At 51.8% G+C, this 25,719-nt stretch overlaps 2 protein-coding genes across 3 annotated transcripts; both read right to left on the reverse strand.

The window, feature by feature from the left end:
• Positions 1-298: 298 nt before the first annotated feature.
• On the reverse strand, positions 299-19,937 carry ANKRD35 (ankyrin repeat domain 35). Its single transcript, XM_004581838.3, has 14 exons — positions 19,660-19,937; positions 14,670-14,800; positions 10,911-10,999; positions 10,482-10,546; positions 9,611-9,668; positions 9,424-9,494; positions 9,025-9,131; positions 8,279-8,463; positions 7,695-7,732; positions 5,520-7,547; positions 3,498-3,587; positions 3,194-3,259; positions 992-1,093; positions 299-493 (listed from the first exon to the last, which is right to left on the reverse strand). Exons 1-13 carry the CDS (start codon positions 19,696-19,698, stop codon positions 1,031-1,033), a joined length of 3,030 nt encoding a protein of 1,009 aa, XP_004581895.2. The 5' UTR covers positions 19,699-19,937; the 3' UTR covers positions 299-493; positions 992-1,030.
• Positions 19,938-22,012: 2,075 nt separating this feature from the next.
• On the reverse strand, positions 22,013-24,965 carry LOC131479503 (E3 SUMO-protein ligase PIAS3-like). 2 transcript variants are annotated; one of them, XM_058660164.1, is made up of 3 exons: positions 24,868-24,965; positions 22,841-23,258; positions 22,013-22,710 (listed from the first exon to the last, which is right to left on the reverse strand). In XM_058660164.1, the coding sequence occupies exons 1-3, from the start codon at positions 24,889-24,891 to the stop codon at positions 22,541-22,543; spliced, it is 612 nt and encodes a 203-aa protein (XP_058516147.1). In that variant the 5' UTR covers positions 24,892-24,965; the 3' UTR covers positions 22,013-22,540. The 2 variants fall into 2 exon arrangements, with proteins under 2 accessions (XP_058516147.1, XP_058516148.1); XM_058660165.1 differs by lacking the exon at positions 24,868-24,965 and adding an exon at positions 23,700-24,046.
• Positions 24,966-25,719: the final 754 nt, after the last annotated feature.

A 25,719-nucleotide genomic window follows, 5' to 3' on the forward strand; every position in this document is an offset into this window, starting at 1 on the left:
AGCTACTCCACTGCCAATCCAGCCTCCTGCCAATGTGCCTGGAAAGGAAGCAGAGGATGACAAGTACTTGGGCCCCTGCCTGCCCATGTGGGAGACCTGGTTATAGTTTCTGGCTCCTGACTTTCACTTGGCCCAGACCTGGTTGTTGTGGCCATTTGGTGAGTGAACCTGTGAATGAAAGATATCCATCTCTCTCTCCTCCTCCATCCCCCACTTCCATGTGAAAAATAACACAATCCTTAAAAAGTTCCCTTCCCCGCCGCTCCCTCTTTGACGGAAGCAAGGATGACACTCCACAGCGTGCTGCCTCCTGCTTTATTTGCCACAGACTTGGTCTCCATCCTGGATTCCATCCTCCTCTGGGTTCATCCATGCTGATCCCCAGATCTACATTTTGAGGCTGAGGATCCATGATGTTGGGTAAGGCCTCCTCCCTCCACAACCCCACCTTGATGGAGCCTCCAACAGCCATCAGGAAGGATGCTTTTATTCCCTGAAAGGAAAAATTCAAGGTTGAAACACACATGCTTTTACATTGTGCCTTCTCCCACCCACATCAGTGTACTCAAAGGGACCTCATCCGTCTGGACAGCATCAGAAGACTGAGGGATGTGTGCGTTTTGACCAGCTGGAATGGAAGTGAAGGACTGCATTGCGTGCCACCTGGGGAACAACTTACACTGCTCTCCCTTCATCCCTCATCTTCACTGGCATCCCCCTAACTCTAAAAGCTCGGGAGTCACCCAGTCCCTCTTTTCAGTCTCCATCCCATAAGACAACTTCTCTGGTTCACCTGCTCATCCACCTCGTCAGATGCTTATATTGTCCCTTCTCGATGGATTTCACTCAAGTGCTCTGTGCCCCACAGGACCTCCAGTGTTCGCCATCACAGTGATAAGAGGAGAGGCCAAATCCCCTCTGTGAGCCTCCTCTCCCAAGTCCTTTCTCCCAAGCTCCCTCCTTCCCCTGCCACCTTCAACCCACAACTCACAACACAGAAATCTGTCTCTTGGCACGCAGGGAGGCCACCTCACTCCTCTTGCATGCTGAGGATTCGCAGTAGGATACTATAAACATCTTGTTCCATGTAGCCCTGTTGGTGGCAGGAAAAAAATTAAAGGGGATGATAAAGAGAAAATGAGGAGAGACAGCAGAGAGAGAGCAGCAGAGAGAGAGAGAGAGAGAGAGATTCTGTGGTAGAGTGCTATGCTACTTATTAGGAGCCCTCATCTATGGTATTTAACTTCTCCATGCCTCTTGCCTTATCTTCATTAGGCAGATAATGATGCTACCTTTCATGGTTACTGGGACAGTTGCAAACTCTGAATATGAAGCAAAGCACACGGGACACCACAGGTGTTCTGTTCTTTAGAACTAAAATTGGGGCCTGTGGGAGGTTGCCTGTACTGGATGTGACTGCAGCACCCAACCAGCACGCGTGAGAACCAGGAAGGGAGAGGGCAGAGCTGGTACGGGGATTAAGGGGCTGGTCCCCTCGCCGGACAGCTACTCCCACTGGAGAGCGTGGCCTGGGATGGGGACAGGCCAGACTAGGCAGGGCTACAACACCTGTGTGCCGCATGTGGCCTAGATCAGGGAAAAGCCAGGCTGGGCTGATTATTCCTACTGGTGCAAGCATAAATTAGAGTGGGTAAGGGTTTGGGCTTAGCCACAGCATCAGCTGGCAGAAGCAGAAGCTGGCACTGGGGGCTAATTCTGTCAAGTCAAACCATAGAACCATCCAAAGAATGCATAAACCTGGATTGAGAGAGACCTGGGAGGGAAATAGTGGGTTCCCCCCTCTTGGGTTACTACTCCCGTGGGAGGGTATGAAAACTAGGATAGGGGCTGGGGAGGCTAGACAGAGAGGCACTCAACAACATCCGTGAGGGCTGGATGGTTGAGTTGGTTAGATAGAACTAAGCTTTAATACCCATTGACAAGTACAAGGGTCTATGGCTACACATACTGGCAAAAAAGGGTAGGGGGCAGGCATGGTGGGGGTTATTGTGGGTTGTTCCGACTAGGCTGCAACTCTCATTGGTTTATGTGAGGACTGAGTATGTGCTGGGCAGAACCAGGCTGGACTGCAACACCCATTGGTTCCAGTGGAAGTCGGGACTGAAAACAGAACCAACCCAGCAATTGCAACCACAAGCTAATCATGGAGATGGACTGTGCCGGGCCCTGTGCTTACTAGAACATACAAGAATCTGGTCTGGGAATACCTCAAAGTTTCTTTGGGGATCTCCCCAGTCGAAATGCTGGACTCAGAACCCAAGCCAAGAAAAGACAGAAGAAAGAACAACTCAATCAACCACCTCAGCTATATGTTGGCAGCGACATACTGGGCAAATGGAGACTCTAAAATGGACTATGTCAATCAGTGGATTCTTCAGCGACCTCATCACGCCTGGAGTGGCAAGAATGGCAGTGATTCATAACTGGTCAACTATCAAAACCACTTGAGCAAGTATCTCAGAGTATGCCCAACATCCAGGACTTGGGGTGGGTGGGAAACTGGGTGGGGCTTCTCCCTCAATATCCCCCTTTACCTCAGATACAATAAGGAAACAATATGGACACAATAGTCTTACCCACTTCCCTATACTCCTGAACCTTTTTTTCCCTAATTAACTATGCAAAGATTGTCAACAATATAACTTTTAAAAATTTAAAAATAAAATAAAATAAAATAAAATAAAATAAAATAAAATAAAATAAAATTGGGGCCTGTGTTGTGGCATAGTGGGTTAAGCTACGGACTGTGATGCCAGCTCAAGTCCTAAATGCTCCCTTCCAATCCAGCATCTAGCACAAGAGGGCTCAAGCCCTCGGCCCCTCCTCCACCAAAGTGGAAGACCTAGCAGAAAGCTCTTGGCTTCTGATTCGGGCCATTTGGAGAGCGAACCAGCCATGGAAGATTCTCTTTCTCTCTAACTCTTTCATATAATTAAATACATTTTAAGAAAAACAACTAAAAAGAAATGGCAAACATCTCTTGCCCCACACTCATATTCAAACACAACCTCCCTCGATCTTTCTATTGAGATCCAGAGATGGGACAGCAGTTCCCACTCTCTCAGAAATGACACTTTACAGACAAGAGAAAGGATCCCTCCAGTACATCACCTCCTATCCCTCTCCATCTTTACCTCCCCCAACCCAGCCCCAGGAACTCTAGCATGCTCACCCGAGCAGCATTCAGCAGATGATTTCTATAGGTTGAGATGATCTCCTCATGGTTCTTCTGGGCATCCTGAATGTGAGAAACCAGTGGGAGGCCACCTGCTCATTCTTCCCACACTCACCCAAGCATGAGGAGCAGCACAGGGAATCGGAACCGTGCCTCACTGTACAGCAGTACAGTGAAGCTAGAACTGACCCAGCCTGACCAGGGCTCCTCTGCAACTCTCAGGACTTTTCCACACAGACACCGCTCATGCTGTCCACCTTCTTCTCCGGCCATGTCCATTCCCCTGAGGACTAAAACCTACCTGCAGCTGCAGGGCAAGGCAAGCGTTTTCTCCCCGGACTGCTAGCACTTCCTCTGAAAGTTGCTCCAGCTTCTTCAATAACTCCTTGATCTGAAGCCAAAAGGGAAAAAAGGGAGGGGGGAACCATTGAAGCCTGAGTCCCTTCTCTCTAAAGGCCAGCCAGGGTCAAGGTCAACTTCCTTTCAGTGATAATTTAATAGATACTTTCACACACATTGTCTCTTATAACTCGGGACAGCTTTTCTTCTGAGAACACTTCTGAAGGGAGTGTCATTATTCACATTTATAGATAAGAAGTCTAAGTAATCTATCAAAATCTTGCATTCAATAAATGATAAAATCCTAATTTGAACCCAAATCTTTCCAATTCTACTTAAGTAAGTAAGTACTGATCCTGACCTCCTTCTGGCTCTGGCCACTGGGGGGAGATGGGAATGACTCCTTATAGCTGCTCAGAGAGGCACAGAGGCAGTCCTGGCAAACAGCAATGACAGGGAAGGTGATAAGAGGATTATCCATACCACCTCTTATGGAATACTGACCACGTGCCACAAATTATTCCGAGTACTTTAAATACATATAATATCTATTAAATGCAATCTTCATGACTATGTCATCTCATATTTGAGAAAACTGGGGCTTAAAGTTGTTAAATAAGTTTCCAAAGAACAATCAATAAATTTTAAAATGGAAATCAAAATCTAGGCAATCTTGGTTCAAAGATCACATTCTTTTTTTTTTAAGATTTATTTTTATTAGAAAGATAGAGTTACAGAGGGAGAGAGACAGAGAAATTCTCCATCTGCTGGCTCATTCCCCATATGGCCTTAATGATTGAAGCTGAACTGGTCAGAAGGCCAGCCCCAAGGACCCAGGCCATCCTCTACTGCCTTCCAGCAGGAAGCTGGGTCAAAAATGGAACAGCTGGAATTCAAACTGCCGCCCACATGGGATGCCAATACCGCAGGCAGAGACTTAAACTACTATGCCCTGGCATGGGCCTCAGGGACTAGGTTTTGTTTGTTTGTTTAATTGGAAAGTCAAATATGTTGAGAGGAAGAAAGAAAGAAAGAAAGGAAGATCTTCCGTCTGTTGATTCACTCCCCAAGCGGCCACATCGGTCAGAGCAGCGCCAATCTGAAGTCAGGAACCAGGGGCCTCTTGCAGGTCTCCCAAACAGGTGCAGGGTCCCAAGGCTTTGGGCTATCCTCAAATGCTTTCCAGCAGGGAGCTGGATGGGAAGTGAGGCCGCTGGAATTAGAACCGGTGCCCATATGGGATCCTGGTGTGTACAAGGCAAGATTTGAGTTGCTAGGCTACCATGCCAAGCCCAGAGACCACGCTCTTTGCTCATTTATCTATATATATGCATATAAATGACTTAATCATTTGTTATTGGAAAGGCAGATTTACAGAGAGGAGACAGAAAGTTTTCATCCTCTGATTGACTCCCCAAGTGGCCAAACTGAGCTGATCTGAAGCCAGGAGTCAGGAGCCTCTTCTGGGTCTCCCACACGAGTGCAGGATCCCAAGGCTTTGGGCTGTCTTTGACTGCTTTCCCAGGCCACAAGCAGGGAGAGGGATGGAAAGTGGGGCCACCAGGACACAAACGAGCGCCCATATGGGATCCTGGTGTGTGCAAGGTGAGGACTTTAGCCACTAAGCTACTTCGCTGGGCCCTATTAGGAACCTTAACAAAATTTCCATAGCACATTATCCTAGTGGGCCTCTTTCCAGGTTAATCCACTATTGAAGTAAAAATACTGGCAACCGGTGGTGTTCCCACCTGAGCACAACGCATGTGGACCCCGACTCCCCACTTTCAGTGCCTCAGTTGGCTTTCCTCTTACACCTTACCTCTCCTCCAACTCCAACCCCTGAGCCTCAGGAGAACGCAGCGTGCTCCCTGCCTATCACCGATGTTACTTAAGTCAGGGTATTAATCTAACCACAGTTTGCTCGATTCCGTCTACTCACTCCCTCAAACACCCAGAGCTTGCCCACGGCCCCGCAGCTCCTCACCTTAGCTTCCTTGTCCCGGCAGGCCCCGATAAGGTGTTCCAGCTTCTCTTTGAGCAGCTCCGCCGTTTTCTCAAACTGCTCTGAGCGCCCTCGCATCTCCTTGGCCTGGCGCTCCTGCTCAGCTGCGCGGGCTGCCAGGTCCCCGCTCCTGCGGCGCTCCTCTGCCACCGCCTCTCGCAGCCGGCCCATCTCGCGGCATGCCATGTTATACTTTTCCAGCAGCGCTTTCAGCTCCTGGCCCCAGGCCTGAGCCTGGGCCACCAGCGAACCCCGGGTTTTCTCGTGCTGCCGCATGCTGGCTGCCTCGCGGGCCCGCAGCTCAGCTACCTCCTCTGTGGCTTGGTAGAGCAACTGCTTCAGCTTGCCGATCTCCTGGCTCTTGCCGCTCATCGTGGCCTGGACGGCTCTCAGTTCTTCCTCCAACTTCCCCAGGTCTTGCTCCAAAGCAGCCACTTGGGGGGATGCTGCGACCTTGGAAGAGGAGCCAGGCTCTCCACCTGGGGACAGGGACCCGCGCAGCTGCTGGTTTTCCTTCTCCAGCCGAGCCAGCACCTGTTGGGCCTCCCGGTGCTTGTCCACCAGCGTGCTGATGCAGGCCTGCAGCTCCTCCAGGGGCTCAGCGGCCGGGCTCCTCGGACCATCCTTGCCCACGAGGTCTGGGGGCAGGCAATCCCACAGCCCCCGAAGGCCGCTGCTCTGGGAGGCCAGGCGCTTCCGTAGCTTCTCGGTGGCCTCCTTCTCCAAGGCCAGCTCATCCGTCAGCAGTCCCACACTGTGTCGCAGCTGCTGGAGCTGCACCTGTGCCTCTGGCTTGGGCACAAACTCCTGCTGGAGCCGCTGGCTCAGGGACTGCAGCTCTCCCTGCAAGCGCTGCCGCTCGCGCCCCAGCTCCCCCAACTCCTCCAGCAAGTTGCTGTTGCTCAGTCTCAGGGCTGACACCTCTTTCTCCAGCTGGCCCTTGGCCAGAACCGTCCCTCCAGGAGACAGCTCTTCTCCAACAGCCCCTAGAGGTTCCCCTCGGGGCCCCAGGGCCCTTTTCTCCTCTTCATCTTTTCTGCTCCTCCTTGGAGCTGCCTTTGGATCACCCTGTCTGAACTCTGGCTCAGGAACCTCGGCTTTCACCTGTAGTCCTGCTTTGGCCCTGTCCAGCCTCACCAGCACTTGCTCCAACCGGGCCTCCATCTTCTCCCAGGCAGCTGCTGCAGCCTCAGCCCGGGAAGTCCCCAGAGCTCCCTCCAGGACGGGTCTTGACAAAGCTCCCCAGGCTGCATCCTTCTCACGCCACACTGCAGCCAGTTCCTCCCTCAGTTGCAGCAGGAGCTGGGTCAGGGCTGCTGTGCCCTTTGGACTGGTCGCTGTGTCGGCTGGCTCACCTGCTGGGGCTTGGGCCAGACCTACTGGCATAGTACCCTGTTGGTTAGGATGGGCAGGGCCAAGAATCTGTGCTCTGTTGGTGGTCTGTCCCTTAGAGCTGAGAGTTTGTTCTGTGGCTTTCTTGATGGTCTCTGGCCTTGGGCTCTGGGGTAACCCCCCATCTCTTGGTGGGGAAGTTCCTTGAACTGGACACTGGATCTCCCTACCTGCTGGAGCTGAATCCTCAGCTCTCTTGGGAGTGAATGCTGAGTTTACTGTGGCTGTGGCCTGGTGCTGCTTCTTTAACTCTTGTACATACTCGGTCAGCAAGTCCAGAGGACAACCCTGCTCCATGCCTTCTCCTCCAGGCTGGACACTAGAATCCTGCCCTCCTGGGGCTCCAGGCTCTTGGGCCAGGAGGAGCCCCAGCTCCTGCACCTGCTCTCGAATGTGGTTCTCCAGGCCCAGGTAGGCTGCAGCTTGAGCCTTACACTCCTCCGTCTTCTGCACGAGCTCCTGCTCCAACTGACACACTTTCCTCTGCTCTTCTTTGTACTTGCACCTCCACTCTTCTGAGCATTGGCCTTCATCCTCCTCTTCCTCCTGCTCCTCTTCAGGGTCTGCTCTCCAGGGGCTTTTTGGTGGAGAACCCACCTGAGGCTCTGATGAAGAGGCCTAGGTCAAAAACACAGCAGGGAATTGAGACCCTGGAGTTAAGCCAGTCCTGGGAGGAGTCTTCTCAAAATGTCTTTGTGCCCCTAGGGTCACAGGAATGGTCTAGGGTAGGTTAGAAGCATTGGAGGGGGGCACATAGGGTCTTACCTGGGATACAAGGTCTGGGTGTTGGACTAGTCCCTGACCTACAAGAAAAGAAAAAAAAAAATGGGGAAAATGAGACAAGTCAGTGTCCGTGACTTCTAGCCCTCATGCTCAGACCTCTGAATTAATAGTGATAACCTTTCACCACTTAGCTTCCGGAGGCCAGAAGCCAGTCTTCTAGAAGAGGTTTCCAACTACACAGCAACCTTGCTTTCTTGGCCCATCAGAGCCTCAGGCCAACCACCATGCCTGGCACGGTCACAGGCACCAGGACCCCAGAGATGAGAAAGACAGAAATAGTCTGCTATTCAAGGGCTTGGTAGCCGGGTAGGGGAGAGAGAGATTGACAGTCAAGGCATACAAGTGGATTCACAATGACAGCTCCAGCACGAGCTAGAGTCACCCTCAGTGGGAGTCGGGACAGCATGAAGCAATCTGGTGGTCACATTTTACCAAGTTGGACATCTCAGTGTAGCAGCGATAACTAAGCAAACCCTCACTGAGGTGAGGGTTGCTCCCAGGGCAGCGGGTGAAATCCTAGGAAGGGTCACACATTTTCAAGCTTGAAATTGCACATGTGTCTTTACCTCCGCGCCGCCGGCGGTTCAGGGCCTGCCGTAGCAGCTTCCGCAGTGCCTTGTCTTGTGTGAGCTGTGCGTAATGCAGAGCATCATGGCCCATGCTGTCCACTGCCCCGGCGTCTGCCCCGTGGCTCAGGAGCAGCTCCGCCACCTCGGCGCTACCTTTCTCACAGGCCAGGATCAGAGCTGACCTGTGGGTGGAGACAAATCTGAGCATAGGCCTCCCCCTCACAGGATTCCTCTGCAGGAATCCTGGTTCCAAAAACACAAAATAAACTCTGATTCAATGAGGTTGGGAAAATAACAGACCACACCAGCCTAGGATAGAACATTAGACCAAGCTGGAGCTTTTCAAGTGTCGTCCCTTGGAGCTGCAGCCTCAGAAGCAGTGGGCCAAATGAAGCAGAAGGGCTTCATTTTTGGTTTCTTTTAGCTTTATGCATTGAGGTTCTGCATATGTTTTTGAACCAGAAAAAAATAGGAAGGGGGAAACACCCTGTTGCTTAGAGAAGCAGTTGAAAACCAGTAGAAACAAATCCAGAGGTATTGATTCTATTTCTGGGTTCATCTATACCAGGCAAATGGTGGCGGCAACAGGCAGCACACTATTGGGAACAAGATTTCCAAGAACAGAGACCATCCCCTTGCCTGCTACACACACACACACACACACACACACACACACACTTTTCCCAATGGATCCTTTCTAGACAAGTCAAAAAGACTGGGGTAGGAAGATGGGGTGAGCTTACTTGTCATCCTTGTCAGTGACGTTGACTCGGGCGCCTCTCTGCAGCAGCTGTGAGCAGATGGCTGCATGCCCACCAAGTGATGCAATCATTAGAGGTGTTCGTCCATCCTACACAGGTCAGAGAGAGGGGCTTCCTGTGGAGCCAACCCTACCGACTCCCCTCTCCCATACCCCTCCAGAAAAATGCCGAGATCCTGGGGCTAAATTCTTCTTTGGATGAGGGTTGAAAACTCTCCAGAAGAGAAGGGCTAGGCTCTCTGGAAAGGAAAAGAGGACTGGGAGAAGAAGGTACAGAAAGGAGGTGCTGTACAACCCCAGGTCACAGAATTTGGCCCATTGTGGCCAGAGAGCAGCGGTCTCCCCTGCATGGGCACTGCCCAGCCATCCATCTGACACTCACGTTATCCAACACATCTAGGAAGGCTTCATGGTCACAGAGCAGGAGAACACTTGAAGCACAGCCCGAGGAAGCTGGAGATAAAATCAGGGATGGTGGGGCTAAGGCCTGGCTGACGTTCCCAATGAGTGCTCTCCTCTCTTCCCTTTCCCACCCTGTGTTCTGTCCCCACCAGACCCCTGGCACACACCTGCCCAGTGCAGTGGACTGCGGTTTTCTGCATCCACAGCATCTTCATTAGCACCATGCTGCAAATAGCCACAAATGGAAGCAGCATGGAATTTGGTGTTAACATTCTCATCCCCCTCCCTCACCAGGTCACCAACTGCCATGGTCACATGGGAGGGCCAGCAGGACTGGGCCTCAGTAAAAGGCTAATGGCAAGGCAAGTCCAGCCCGTTCTTTGCAGAGGAGAGGCAGTCTTGACTTTCTGCCCTGCTTTCTAAACCCAAGGCCTAAGGGGGGTTGGGAGGGACCAGATAATCAGCAAATAAACATACTAAGGAAAATAACTGTGTGTCATCCTTGTGCAGAAGCAGTCCAGTATACTAAGGAAAATAACTGAATCCATGGCCGGTACATCAGGACTGTAATTGTGAAGTTTGAAAATGGTCAGAAAGAACAAAAGCAGGATAGGCAAGTGTCTAATGGCTGGTTGAGATAACTGCCTGTTTTGCTCCTAAAGATCTCTTTATAAATTGTCCATATGTCCTTTCTTACATATATTTCTCTTTTGAAAGTTCTTCAAAACAGAAGGGCTGCAGTTGAAGTTGAACACCTCTGCCCTCCTTCGACCTGTCCATCACCATAGCAGTCAGTCTGCAGCGGCTCTGCTGATGCAAGAGCTTAACAGTCCCTGGAAACTGCTTTGTGACCTGCCCTCCAGGGCAGTGGTAGGGATGCATATGGTATGTGTTACGTGAAAGAGCCAATGATCATCAACATTCTTATTGCGAATGGTAGGAGTACACTTGACTGACTGGTATTTGTAGCTACAAAGTTAAGAGCCTCTGGGTCTACTTCTTCCCTTGGCAGGAATGGGACCTCAGGGCTCCTCTCACCTGAAGCAGGACCTTGACACATTGTGGCTGGCAGGAGATGGTGGCTAAGTGCAAGGCAGTGCTTCCTGGAAACAGAAAGAAGGAGAGGGAGGGTAGGTGGCCCCAGTGCATGTTCATGACTCACAGGGAGGGAGGCAAAAGAGACACACAGATAATCAGAGGGAGATTAGCGAAAGAAACTCTCAGCCACATGGGGCCAGAAATTCCTGTTCCCCCAGTGCCTGGTCCTGTGGTGGAGGTGGCAGGGGACAAGGAGGTATACCCAGCTGGTTGGGAAATGAATCCTCCCAGGACTACGCTGGCCAGAACTACCTGGAGAGAGAAGTAAGGGGCCACAGCGGGACCTTCTAGCAGGGCTCAGCACCGAGCCTTCCCCTGCTGCAAGAAAGTGACACACGAATAGCTTGAAAGCCCCATGTTCTAACTCACCATCCTCATTCTTGCTGTTGATGTCAGCCCCATTGGCAAGCAATATTGTCAGACACTCGGTCAGGCCTTTAGAAGCTGCCAGATGAAACCTGCCAGGATGAAGGCCAACAGGATGAAGAAGCCAGAAGATGAGGAGAGGGAGAATCTTTTCATTTTTAATTGTTTTTAAGAGTTATTTTTCTGCAGTCGAGGACGACCCAAAGCTTTGGGACCCTGCACCCGCGTGGGAGACCTGGAAGAGGTTCCTGGTCCCAGCATCGGATCGGCGCATACCGGCCCGTTGCGGCTCACTTGGGGAGTGAATCATCGGATGGAAGATCTTCCTCTCTGTCTCTCCTCCTCTGTGTATATCCGGCTTTCCAATAATAATAAAAAATCTTTAAAAAAAAAAGAGTTATTTATTTTTCATATGGCGCAGGTCAGGGGTGAACCAGGCAGGGCCAGTTCACATCACCCACTGGTGAATTCGAGCACCAGAATAGAGTATGGGTTGGGCCAGGTTCAGTCACAACACACACCAGTACACTTGAGAGCTTGGACTAGGTGCCAGCTGGACTGGGTTTGGCCGCCCCCGCCAACCTGAGCTGGAATTGGGGGTAAGCAGGGCTGTGATAGGCTACAGTACCCACTGGCAAAAGCTGAGGTGAGGCAGACCACGCTAGACTGGGCTGTGGCACCCAACCAGCACACGCAAGATCCAGGGATGGGAAGGGGACAAAACTGGTAGGGGGTTGTGCAGGGCTCCCCTGCTGCATCATCACTCACACTGGAGAGTGTGAGTTGGGATGGGGGCAGACCAGACCGGCCAACACCTGTTGGCCAACACCTGTTGGCCTCATGTGAGCTGGACCAGGGAAAAACCAGGCTGGGTTGACTGTTCCTACTGGTGCAAACGTAAGTCAGAGTGTGTGTTGGCTGGTTGGGCTCTGCTGCAGCATCAGCTAGCAGACGCTAGCACCAGGGACTAATTCCATCAAGCCAAACTGCAGAACCACCTGGAGAAGACATGATCTGGGAGTGGGAGTAGTCCCAGTAGGGAAACACTGGACATCTCCCTCCTGGGTTGTCTCTGTCTGGTGAGCATGAGAACCAGGACTGGGGCAGGCATGGCTAGACAGAGTGGCACCCATTGCCAAGTGTGTGGGCTGGACAGTGGAGCTGGTTGGGTTGAACTAGAATTCAATGCCCATTGACATGTATGAGAGCTGAATGGGATGTGGGACAGACTGGGCCAGTCTGCTGTACATACTGGCAAGAATGGGAACCAAGGCAGGAGGAGGGCCTGGTGAGGGTTACTGGGAGTAGCCCCAATTAGGCTGCAGCTCCTACTGGTTTATGTGGCCAAGTATGTGGTGGGCAGGATTGGGATGGGCTCCAATACCCATTGGTTTGTGTAGAAAATGGGGCTGGAGGCAGAACTAACCCAGCAATTGCAACCACCAGCATACGCATAGGCTGATAGGGGCGATGAACTGTGCCAGACCCTGTACTGGCAAGCACACACAAGAATCAGGTCTGGGATCACTTCAGATGACATTTCTTTGGGGATTCCCCCCAATCAAACTGCCGGACTCAGAACCCCAACCATGGAGAACCAAAGGTTCCATGGTCTGACCATGGAGTGCATATGTCAAAGCTAAGCCGCCTCAGTGGCTCAGATGGAGCAGTGGACAGCATATCCAGGTACACGTGGAGAATATGGTAGTACATTGGAGCCTGCATAGGACACCTGGTACAACAACAGAGGACAGAACAAATTGATCAACCACCCAGTCAAGTGTTGGCAGTGAAAATCTGGACAAGTGGAGACTCTAAGGTGGACTGTGTCACCCAGTGGATTCTGAAGAGATTTCATGTGCTTGGAATGGCAAGATCGACAGCAATTCAGAACACCTGAACTATCGAAACCACTTGAACAGTGCCCTCGGAGCATGCCCCACATCAGGGACCCTAGGATGGTTGGGAGGGCGGGTGTGGCTTCTCCCTTTGTCTCTCCCCTTCCCCCAGATACAGGAAGGAAAAAAGAGAATGTGGAAACAATGGTCTTACCCACTTTCCTGTAGCCCTGGACCCTTTGAACCTTAATCAACTATGTAAAGATCATCAAAATTTTTAAAAATTAAAAAATAAATAACAATAAATAAATAAATGAAAAAATAGCATAAGCATTTGTAGGAAAAAAAGATCCACTTATTTTTATTAGAAAGGCAAACTTATAGAGAGGAGAGACAAAGAGGGAAAAGATCTTCCATCTACTGATTCACTCCCCAAATGGCCACAATGTCCAGAGCTGAACATTTAGGCCATCTTCCAACTGCCTTTCCAGGCGATTAGCAGGGAGCTGGATTGGAAATGGAGCAGCCAGGACACGAACCGGCACTCACATGGAATGCCAGCACTTTAAGGTGGAAGATTAGCCTGTTGAGTCAAGGCATCAGCCCCAGGAGTGGGAGAATCCTAACAAGCACTGTTTGCAATGCTCCCTACCCTAAAGACAACCCAAACTCACAGAGGGCCATTTCCTCAGGCTGACTTCTGACAAACAGAAGGCACCATGGCCCACAGCCTTCAGGTCAGAGGAAGCTGGAGCTTGAACTACAGATGCCCAAAAAGGCGTCTCAGAGTGCTACAGGGTTGTCCAAGGACCGCATAATTACCTGTCTCTGATAACAAAACCTTGAAAAGGAAGTTTGAAAAGGTCAAAAAGCATCACAGAAAGCAACAGCAGAGGGTTGCACATTTGAACACTGACTTACACAGACAGAAAGAATAGTAGTTCTCTTGTCCCTCTATCTCTGTGACTCCCAAAACTGCCCTTCCATTTCTAATTTCCCAAGCACACACACCTTCCTACTTGTGCAATGAAGAGACACTCCCTTCTGTCTAGGTATTAATCTACTTGCTGATAGGCTCGTAAGTGCGTTTTGAGCAGCGCCTTCAGTCTCGGTTGTGAGACGGATGGAGTTCAGGAATATCTTTTTTTTTTTTTTTTCACTTTGTGTTGCACTTGGGATGTAGCAGAAGCTTATTGACAGGCTTTGCTAACTAGCATGACACAAAGGACTTGGGTGTTGCAGGTATTCCCCAGTGTGAGGAGAGCATCTCACCTTGGACCCAGAGCCACTTCCTGCTTCCCCTTCCCCACAGCTCATGAAATTCACACTGTCCCAGTTATCCACCAATGAGATGAACCTCATGTCTTACCTGAGAATCCCAGTCTCATGGTCAGTCACCCTAGTCCCCAAACACCTACCTGTGGCTCAGATAATCTGTTACCAATCTCTTGGGGCCTGCCCACAGCTCCTCCCAACCAATTCCCCATGCCCTCCACAACTTGCAGGCTCACCTGAGTTGTATAAATGAGTGTCCACGTGTGCCCCCTTTCCCTTCTCTTTCCCTTTTGTCCCTTCCCTTTTTACCTGGCTTTCCCCTCTTCCTCCATCTTGCCCCCTTCCTCTGCTCTGGCAGCCCCCCATCCTGCCACCATGGCAGGAGACATTTCCCTTCTAGTTTTCTCCCCCTCCATCCCTGCTCCCATTCCTACCCTGTTGGAATAAAGGACCTCCTAAGCACCTCTCTGCGTCTCAGATTTTGGCTTCCAGTAGACTTACTGTGAAAAGACGACTTGGCTGCAGGAATTAGCTGTGCATAAGAACCTTAACTGTGTTTTAAACTAACACCCAGTTCTGCAATTTTTTGGAGTTCAAGATTTTCAAAGAGAGCCATCTAGAAGGGGTGGGGTCAAGAGGACTTACTTACGGGGACTGGCCGTTTGAGTCTAGCTTGGTGGGTCGGGCAGATTTCCTGGAGGCAAGGGCAGCCACGCGTCCCACGTCGCCCCGTTGCACTGCCTCCAGCAACTTCTGGTCACGACGGTTCCATCTCTCCACCTGGTTCAAGGCCAAAAGTTGTGTGAATATAACAAATGGGAGTGCTTCAGAAAGAAGAGAGTGAGTCGGTTAGGATGCCAACCAAGGGAAAAGGGACATCCTTGACCTCCTTTCAATGTTCCACCTATCACAGTCTCCATCAATTAGACCTTTTTAAGATGGGTCAGCTAAATATTAAACAATTCATACGCTACCAAGTCTTCTTGCTGGTTATTGCCTGTCCAGAACCAAAGGGTGTCTGGACCACTGATTTAGAAATAATCTATGAGTACTGAATGGAAAGTATGTGGAATATCTTTTCATGATCATTATGATTATAGTTGCTAGGCACTTAACCTCTAGCAATTCTAGCCACAACTCCTTCCTCTTTTGCTCTCTAGAGCAAACTGAACCAACCTGACTGCTCTTGAGTTCACATTGCCTCCCCCTCTCCTTGCTGCTGCTGTATCTTTTGTCCTGTTATTCAGGATGTAAAAGAAGGCCCCTGGCTTTAAGTCACAGCTAGGAGTAACTTAAATACATACTACTCATACACTCTGGGCTTCAAATTTGGGAAGAGAAACAGTTTCTGTTTTCCTGTAGCAATTACATCAGTGCCTTTAGCTAATCTCTTTTTCCCTTCCAGGACAACAACAACCAAAAGACAAAGATGGGTTTCTAGCTATGCTTGAGGAAGCTGCCAAAGGCAGCTGACTTCCTGCTCTGACACCTCCCTCCTAGTTTCCCTGGCAGGGAGCAGCTGTCTCAGACAACAGCCACACCTGGGCATGCATTGTTCTCTCACCCAGCTTGAGTTTTGTGGCTGTGTGTGGGGGGGGGGGTAATTATTATAATTAAAGCATTATAGGCTGTGAAAGAGAGAGCTGTGTAGAAAACACCCAGGGTAGAAGCAGATACAACTTCCTTTGGCTCAGAGAGGGGAAAGGAATGATGCAGGATGTGCCATGATAAAGAGGGGCCTAGGGATCTTGTTGTCAGCTGGCCTGAGTTTCACACGTGGTTCTGCTACATTCTCAGCTATGTGACCTACAGGAGCCTCTGAAACACCTCTAACCTATTTCCTCATCTGTAAAATGTGGGTAATAATAACTACCTCATCATGTTGTGAGTATTAAACAAACTAATGTAGCTAAAAATCTCTTTCTAAACTGGCATCCTTGTAAGAAAAACAGGAAGCAGTGGTAGATTGGTAGTGGCATATTGCATTTTATGAGGTATAGTCTCAACAAGAAAGAGGATATGTACAAGGAGGTGAAGAAAAATAGGGTCTGTAGAGACCCCATAACTCATTTTTAAATACTGTTTATATAGCCAGGACAAATTATTAATCAACAACAGTAAAGTTTTAAATGCCCAGCCTTAAAATTATCTAGGGCAGATGGCGTCTGAGATAATACACTTGTTGGACACCTGTAACCCCTTACAGCCCTTTCAAGTGTTCTTTCACTTACCCTGTCAAGATCCCTGGAAAGTATTTATGTTATTAAGAAGAAGTGGAAGCATATTAAAATTAGTACAATCACACAAGTGACAAAACTGATATAGAACCCAGGCCACCTGATGCCCAGTTCTAGTTCTCACCACCCCACTGCACCACTACAGAGCGAGGGGAAAATTTTCACTTACTCCCAGGTAAGATAAGCATCTGAGACTGCCTCCAAGGCAAAACCACCCACTTCCAGATGCTAATCTGCTCTGAGATCGTTCATTCCCAAAGGACAAAATAAGCAAAGCGACTCTTCCATATACTGGCTGACTCTGACTTGGAAGAATATCCTCCACTGCTCCTTGGGGACCAAATCACCCTCAGGAAAAGCAGAGAACTGGACCCACGCCTACACCACGCATCAGCTGACCTCAGTCTGAAGTTTAAAATCCTGATGAATGCACTTGAAGCAAGTGATGACTTCAGAGGCTGGCTCTATCCATGACAGGCATACAATAAATGTTCATTCTAATCCCTTCTCTCTTCCTTTTGCTGGGTCCATTTGGATGTTCCTGGGTCCACAATTTTCCAGACAGGGGAGTGGAAAGAAGGGATCTTGCTCAAATCAAGAATAACAGCCAGGCTGCACACATGGTTTCTTAACAATATGTTTTTTGTATTGTTTTGTTTTACCCACTGGATAATTCCAATCCTCTTCCTGTGTATCATACTAAAAAAGAGTTTAGTTGTGAAGCCTTCAGGACCTAACCCCTGCAGAACTGGAGAAAAGCAGCACCAAGTAATGTTTCCACATTCCAAAACCCAGTCCATTTCTCACCCCAGCTCCTCGGACAGGAGGCAAATGCATCATGATTGCCATCTCAAGGGGGCGATCACCAAATTAATCAGTCAACTCAATAAAAAGGACAAAATCAGGGAACCTTGTAAAAGTAATTGTATCTCCTCATTATCTCTCTCCTCTGTGTGAACCCTATCAAGATAGAAGAATAACAGAGTGATTACTGCTGTAGCACAAAATGAATGGATATGGAACAGCTGCCCTGAAGGAATTAGGACAACAGATTAAATGCATTGAAGAGTCCTTTAAGCTGATCCAGTGCCCATAGTTTGGAGTTATTTTCTAATCTACTTTCTAGCCAGGCAGAGGAAGTTCATATGTTTGATATCTTCTAGTTGACCAAAATGTCTTCTAGATAACCAAAATAAAGTGAGATATCTTCTAGTTGGCCAAAATAAAATCGGATGACAGGAACTGGGTGGGCATTTTTTGGTGTTGTTGAACTTCCTACATCCTGGATGACTTTTTCAATTTTAAAAATTTTAAAATGATCACTGATATTTCAACTCTTACCCAAGACTAAGAGTTTAAGGCTCTGGCCCTCAACCCAGGACTGTGAATGGGAATGAAAAGGGGCAACCTTCTGGTACAACTGGGAAACCAGGCTTTTGGAGTGATCAAGACGGCTGTCACTACTTCTGACCAGTGGACCCAGAGTGCTTAGCTACCCCAAGGAGTGGAGGGATTTATCACAAGAAGTATGGGGAAGCTTCAGGAGGAAATGATTTGCAGTTGAACTAACTTATTTTCAAACTTTAGGCAAATTCAGTCTGGCTGAGGTGATATTTTTCTTTCCCGCTATTTAGAACTCTCTATAGTTCTAAGTCCATCCAACTTCCTATCAACTCATTATAACGACTATACCTAGAGTATAGCCATGGACACTCCTCCTGGCCAAGGCTCTGCCAATCTAGAGTCAAGAAGGGGAGAGGAATGGATCCAGCTTCTCAGATTCAGCCCATTTTTAACTCCAACATGCTAGAAAAAAACACTTCAAGGTTTGTAAAGGAATGCCCCATTCTAGGCAGTACGCAGATTCCACAAACTTGAAAGGGAAGGACAATATTGAGGATTTTTTAGTAACCAAAGAAAAGTTTTTATGAATCAGAAAATCATCATGAGTTAAGACAGAGTCCATATAATCTGTGGCACCTATAATATATCATATTAAATGCCTTTTTGACTGGCTGATCAGTGTATGGAAAGTGGGTGGAGAAGCCAGTGTATGTGGGACAAGGACAGGCCTCAACAGTTCATACTCTTGCCTCATCACTTTCTTCCAGGTTTCTATGTCCTGCCCATGCAGAGTAAGCTGAGCATTTCTTGCACCACCTACTACTTATTAAGTCAAGTTAGCTAAGTACTATTACTACTAGCAGTTGGCTAATTCATTTCTAATTGGGCCACTATCCTAGTGTTCACAGAAAGTTCCATCCCCAGGATATATCTTTGGAGGAAAAAGGAGATACACCCCCCCCTTGAGCTACCACCGCCCTCCTCCTTGTGTTTTGTTCTGAGAAGGTGAGGGTGGAGCGACTTTGCTGGGAATTTTCAGAATGAAACCACATTGACTTCTCTCACAATCACTTTCCCCTAATTCAGACTGAAGAAACAGAGAATATAAACTCTAAACAATCCGAGGAGAATTCGGGGTAAAGACGAATCAAGGGAGAAGCAGGCAGAAGGCCTTGACTGGCCCCAGAACCAGTCTGATGACTGAACACTGCAGTGAACTGGCTAGGGAGGATTCTGCAGACAACTCACCCAGCCCTTTGGGGAGCAGCCAGGCAACTGTGCGTCCTCTGGCAGTGCCTGTCAGGCTGGCCAGACTGCAAGATTAACCCCCCAGCGAGCAGGCAGAAAAGAAAGCAGGTGGGACTGGGTGATCTCTGGGCAGGGTGAGGCAGGCAGGGACAACAGAAGGCTCCTCTTGCAGGAGCACCAACTAGAAAATGGCATGGACTGATGTATGAGGGTTAGCAGTGCTGGTGAGAGCATGAAAGTGGCACAGGGCAGGATGGAGGCAAGGCCAGGGAGACTATGACAATGGACCAAGAGAAGGCACATGGCTCGGAGTGCTTTTTAGGCTGATAGGAAAATGAAAGGATGGGGCTGTATGAGAAGGAAAGATTGAAGGCACAGAATGAGACTGGGAAAATGAGGCTACGGGGCAGGACTTTGTGGGTAGATTGGAGCTTAGGGCTGGACAGGGGCTGGGAGGGATGCCTGAGGAATGACATGGTACTGGGAGACAGAGAAGAAGTTGAGGACAGGGCTCTGAATAATGAAGGGGTGGGGGAGAGACAGGGTTATAGACAACATCCCAGAGGTTGACGCATCAACACTGGGTGGATTGGAGGGGGCCAAGGGAAGAATCGAGAGAAGCCAGAGGTTAAGAAGGCAAACCAGAAGCTGGAGAACAGAGTATAGATGTCAGCTGTGGTCAGCTTGAGCGGGGCTACCCTGTGGGAGCGAAAGCTCTGACTAGATCCATAGAGAAAGGTAGGACTCAGGACTTCAGTCCCCTCAGGGATTGAACCCCATCCCCATCATCCCACATATTTGGACACCTACCGCCACTTGTGAACTGGAGCAGGAGAAGATACGCTTCATGGCCGGGGTCAGGGCCACGGGGGGACGGGGACGCGCGGAGAGCCGGGCTACAGGCTCCCAAGCCCACTTGCACCGACGGCTGCGGCGGTGCCAGAAGCAACTGTCAGAAAGCTGAGGCGACCCCGCCCCAGAACCCGCACTGCCCAATCAGGGACGCGAGTCCGAGGGCCGGGCTCCAACCTCGCCCCGGCCCCGCCCCCTCGCGCCCCTGCAGAAGCCAAGCACCCGTAGTCTTCGGCTGCGACTCGGGCTAGGTCTCACACCTGGCCCTCCCAAGTCTGCGCCCACCCCCGGCTCCCGCCTGTCTCCCCGGGAAAGGAGCAACCGGCAGGCTGCGGCTGAAGCTTCTCCTCCGGACCCGCCCCCGAGCCGCTGCTGAGGCGGCGACTCCGCCCCTGTCCCTCCTCGGCCACGCCCCCGGGCCCCGCCGCACAGAACACACCGCTCGGCCTCGCTGGGGGCTCGAGCTTGGAGCAACGGTGGCTTGTAACCGCCCGCCGCGACGTCGATAGTATGCAGAGGCCTTTCGCCAGCTTCACCACCTCTGTTTCTCCCCCGGCCGAAAACACAAGCACAAGAGAATTTGAGGAGGAGGGCTCTTTGGGAATGGGAGGAGACTGAAGTGTTAACCGGAATGACAAAACATGAGACAAACTTGACATCTGTTAACAGAGAGGAGACGCGTTAATTTGTTTTTTTTTTTTTAAAGATTTATTATTATTGGAAAGCCGGATATACAGAGAGGAGGAGAGACAGAGAGGAAGATCTTCCATACGATGTTTCACTCCCCAAGTGAGCCACAACGGCCAGTGCGCGCCGATCCGAAACCGGGAACCAGGAACCTCTTCCAGGTCTCCCACGCGGGTGCAGGGTTCCAAGGCTTTGGGCCGTCCTCAACTGCTTTCCCAGGCCACAAGCAGGGAGCTGGATGGGAAGCAGGGCTGCTGGGATTAGAACCAGTGCATATATGGGATCCCGGGGCTTTCAAGGCGAGGACTTTTAGCCGCTAAGCCATGTCGCCAGGCCCGATAACTTGTTTTTAAGATTTGTTTTTATTGGTAGTCAGATTTACAAGGAGGAGGGGAGACAGAAAGACCTTCCATCTGTTGGTTCACTCCCCAAGTGGTCGCAATGGCCAGAGCTGAGCTGATCCAAAGAAGCCAGGAACCAGGATCTTCCTCTCCAGCTCTCCCTCGTGAATGCAGGGTCCCAAAGCTTTGGGCCGTCCTCCACTGCTTTCCCAGGCCACAAGCAGGGAGCTGGATGGGAAGTGGAGCAGCCAGGACTTGAAGGGTGAGGATTAGCCAATCGAGACATTGTGCTGGCTCCAGGAGATTGAGCATATTTAAGATTTCTTCTCAGTAAAACCACCACACACACACACCGCCATAGAAACCCCAGCCATTCCTAGTCCCACTGTGCCTACATTCAGGTTCCTAGTGATTCTTGAACAGAGTCTGTCACAGCCGCCTGGACTATCCAACCAACCTTTGTTCCCTGTGCCTGATGAAATCCATTAAAATGTGCATGAGGATGCAGAAGATAGGCCCAGTGTGTTGGTCCAACTGGCTAATTCTTCACTTCCAAGTGCAGAATCCCATGTGGTACTAGTTCGTGTCCTGGCTGCTCCACTTCCTATTCAGCTCCCTACTTGTGGCCTGGAAAAGCAATAGGGGATGGCCTAAAAGCCTTGGGACCCTGCACCCACAGGGGAGACCCACAAGAGGCTCCTGGCTCCTCGCTTTGTATCAGGTCAGTTCCAGCCTTTACGGCCATTTGGGGAATCAATCAGTCGATGGAAGATCTGTCTCTCTGTCTCTCCTCTCTGTAAAACTCCCTTTCCAATAAGTGGATAAATCTTTGGGGTTAAAAAAAAAAAAAGGAAACTTAAAATAACTTAAAAAAGGAAGAAATGTACAAGATAAAGCCAAAAGTTCTTACCAGGTTTACAAGACTTTCTATCTCCTTAAGGAGAAGCTGGGGCCTGCCTTATTTCTATGTCATTTGAATCCATCCCAAACTATTTTAATCTACTACCATTCCCTTGACCTCTGGGGATGAAAGTTCCCTGAAGTATGGACTTTCCCACTCCATGGGCCCCAAGCCTTTTTCTTTCGCTCTTGTAAAGTGTTCCCTCCCATCCCTGCCATCCTTGCCCCACAAAGCATGTCTCTTCTGTGTGGCTCCCAGCACTCCATGCTGCATAGCAGCCAGTTGTACTTGACACTGTGTGCATGTCTGATTTCCCCGCTAGACTGGCACACATTAGTGCTTGATGGCAGAGGAAGGAAGGAAGGAAGGAAGGAAGGAAGGAACGGGGAGTAAGTGTGCAAGGAAGGGAAGGAGGGTGGAGGGCAGATTAGATGAACTGGTCTTCGGGAAAATCCACCTGCATTTGATTTGATGTCTGGCTGGAAGTCAAGAGGTGAGTGAAGTCAGCTAGCCGAAGCATGGTGTCAGGTACATCCTAGGGACAGTAGCCTCTGTAAGGCTGACCAGTTGTAGCTTCTATGGAGGTTACCGATAGGGCTAGGGAACACATCCTGTCACAAAACAACTCCCCAGCAAGCACACAGTGGAGTTCCTGCCTAGAAAGCCAGGCAGGCCATCACTCTGTCATGCAGCGGCATCAGATCTGTGGCCTCCACAGTGCGGTGGTGTCAGGTGCCCAGGTTCTTGAGGGGCTCAGGATCCTTCTGTCCCAAGTCTGGGTAGCTAGAGAGCAGACTTGATTTCCACCATTGGAACTTTGATCAGCAAAGTATTACCTTAGGGCCTGCAACAATGGTTGAAATGGCTAATCCTCTTCTTACAAGTGTCAGGATGCCACATGGGTGCTGGTTCAAGTCCCAGCTGCTCCACTTTCCAACCAGCTCACTGTTCGTGGCCTGAGAAAGCATGGGAAAGCAGTAGAGGACGAGCCAAAGCCTTGGGTCCTTGCCCCTATGTAGAACTGTGGCGTGAGGGCAGAGGTGAAGTGCGCTTCCTCGAACCGCTGGGTGGATGTAGATGCTAAGGACACAAAGGGACGGTTATTCCCACTTCAGATTGTAGGTACCACGAGATGAAAGCCCACCAAATACCAAGGCCTTGGGGGAGACCGTGGTGTTCAGAACACCTGAGGGACCACACAGAGCCGTACCGAGGGTGGTGGGCCTGATGAGCTCGCCATGGACCTCATAGAAAGGCAATGGCTTCATGGTGACGTCAGGGTGCACGGGCTGAGGCAGAAGGGGGTGCATGTCTACCTCGCGCTTAGGGCCCAGTAAGGTGCCAGGGGTCAAGAGAGCAGGGGGGATGGGAGTCAGAGGACCAGGAGAGCCTACAGGGGAGGTGCCAGGGGGCAGGGAGAGCAGGGAGAGGTCAGAGGGCCCCAGGGTCTTCCGGGGAAAGCGCCGGCGGTAAAGCTCTTTGATCTTCATCTGGACGCTGGGGGCACAGCTCGACTTGAGCAGGTGGAGGGCCTTGGCCAGCAGTTCGTGCTTCCGTCCACTCTTGTTCCGGCCAGCAAAGCCGAGAAGCACCTGGAGCTCAGACACCCGGAAACTCATCACCATGTGCTGTGGAGATGAATGGGGAAGCTTGAGAATCCTCCCCTACACAGGACACCTGCTCCCAGGTTGACACTAGCACTGAGCAACCGGTCCTGATGGGAAAGATGCGGTCAGCCTCACCACCACCCAGGGTTGGAGCAACCCCAGGCCCCCACCATGGGCAGATGGGAGGGCAGACAACAAGCCCAAGCGCTCCTCAGACACCTCTGAGTCCTGTGCGAAGTTGCCTGCCTTCAGCCTGTCTCTCTCCTGTAAGCTGCTTATCCCCCTTCCTGCTTTCTCAGGCTCTCAGACCCATCCCAGCCTCCTGGGAGAAGGACAGGAGTGGAGGGAGGAGGGAGAGGAGAGTGGATTGGGGCCACACAGCCTCCCAGGGAGGACAGGAGCAGGTGGCTGGGGGATTGGGCCTCAGAGCTCATCCGTCCTACCCAGCTCAGCAAGTCTTACCCCCCAAAGTCTTCCAAGCTTTTGTGCCTAGGACCTTCAGGTCAGGGTTCAATGCTCATAACCCAGAAGTGCTTTCCGGCATCTTTTGCATAACCACCCTCCTTCCTTGGTCCTACTTTTCTAAGAGGGAAACAGCACCAAAGCTTGGCTGGGCAGAAGGAGTTACCCATGAATCACTAGGCATCAACCAAGTCCAGTGTCCCACTGTTTACCTGTGTGCTCCATCTGCCAAGAGTGAAAATCCTGCCTCTGCCCTGGAAAAAAGATGTGTTTCTACCACCCAAATACACTTCTACACAGAGATCTGAGAGACTGCAGGAAGGGTGCTGGAGCCAGGGACAGAACTGCCAGCCCCTCTCCAGGTGGCTGGATCTCCAGCCTGGCCTGCAGGGCAAGGAGCAGGAAGATGGAGCCAGTGTTTCCAGGCGTCCTCTAAGGTGGTCTCCCTCAAGTCTCTGGGTGACCAACAGGGCTCTGCCCTTACAGGCCTGGTCCCAGCCCTCCAGCCCCCCAGGCTTGTCCTGTTCCCCATTTCCAGGGTGCCATAACAAACTTTCTCCTTGACCTTTCTCCCCATGCTCATCACCCTTCTCTCCTGTCCTTATTTTTCCCCACTAACTCCACCCAAGCCCCCCATTCCCGCACACCTTCCCAGGGTCCCACAGATTCCCAGGGTGCCACAAGACCCCGCCCGGCTCGGCCCCACCCCTCGAGGTTGTGGCCGCCCACCGGTGCTTCCCCAGGCTCGGCGCCCACCGCGGGCCCTGAGACGCTCCATCCCGATGCCAGCGCCCCAGCAGTCGCCCCTTCGGCTGTCCCCGGTGCCACCCGGGCTTCTGCCCCTTTCAGTCACAGCTTGTTTCCCCCGCACCCCGCCCCCGGCCCTACGCCAGCCGCCCCTTCCACCAAATCCCACTGGTACCCCGCGTCCCCGCCCCCTGCACCGCGGCCCCCAACAGCTGCAACTCCCCTCCGCCCCACCCCTGCATCTGCCCCGAGCCCCGCCCCCGAGCCCCGCCGCAGCCCTTCCTCGCCCGCGGCCCCGGCGGCCAGGCCCTGCCACGTCTCCCGCGCCCACCCGAGCCCGCGGCACCCAGTCTCGGTCGCCTCCCCCGACTCGGCGCGCCGCTGGGCGCAGTCCAGGTGGGGTGGGGGAGGGGGCCGGTACCTTTAATTCGCCCAGCTCCGCCATCTTGAGACATCGCCGGCGCCCGAGCCCGAGCCCAGGCCCAGGGACCGCCGCACAACTCTCCTCCCCGGCGCCGGCCGCAACGCCGCCTGCTCCGCCCCGTCCGGCCCCTTCGCCAACCCCGCCCGCCCCGCGCGCCCGCGCGCCTCGGACCAGTCCGGCCGCAGCCCCTCCTTCCCACGGCCCGACCAGCCCCTAAAACGTCCAGGGCCCGCCGGCCAGACGGCCAGACCCGGAGGGACAGCGCGGGCCCCGAGGGTCGTGGGCAGGAGACGGGCCCGGAGTGCCTGCGGGCGGAGGAGAGCGCGGTGCCACGCCACGCCGGGGAGCCGATGAGTTTTAGGGCGCCCAAGACACTTGAAAGATGGAGGGAAAACTATCGGGAACGGTTCAAAGGAATGGGGGAGGTGGGCGAATGGCCGCTAGCCTCCGCATCTCCATCTCCGCGGGTTGAACCCGCCAAGACCGCGAGTGGCACCATCCCGCGCAAGGGGGGAGCCACGGCCTCGACGCCACTTCAGCTCCAGGCGCTGATCCCGGCGCTCCACCCCCACCCCAGCATCCACTCAAGGCAGCTCTCAGTCCCGCCGCCGAACTGCGAGGCTGCAGGAACAACAACCACAGAAAGTTTGCTGTGCAGAGTGAGACTTACCAGCAGCGTGGCGGAGGGTGGGGAGGGGGCCCAGGAGGCTCCGAGAGTGGGGCCGAGGGGGCCCGGGCAAGGCGTGCTGCTCGGCGCCGCTCCTACGGTGTGCACGGCTGGAGGCGCAGCTCGTCCTGGGCCCGGAGCTCCGCCCGGCCGAGCGCACGGCCTGGGGCCGCCCCCTCCGG

The sequence above is a fragment of the Ochotona princeps genome, chromosome 2 (genome assembly GCF_030435755.1).
Source record: "Ochotona princeps isolate mOchPri1 chromosome 2, mOchPri1.hap1, whole genome shotgun sequence".
Taxonomy (NCBI): domain Eukaryota; kingdom Metazoa; phylum Chordata; class Mammalia; order Lagomorpha; family Ochotonidae; genus Ochotona; species Ochotona princeps.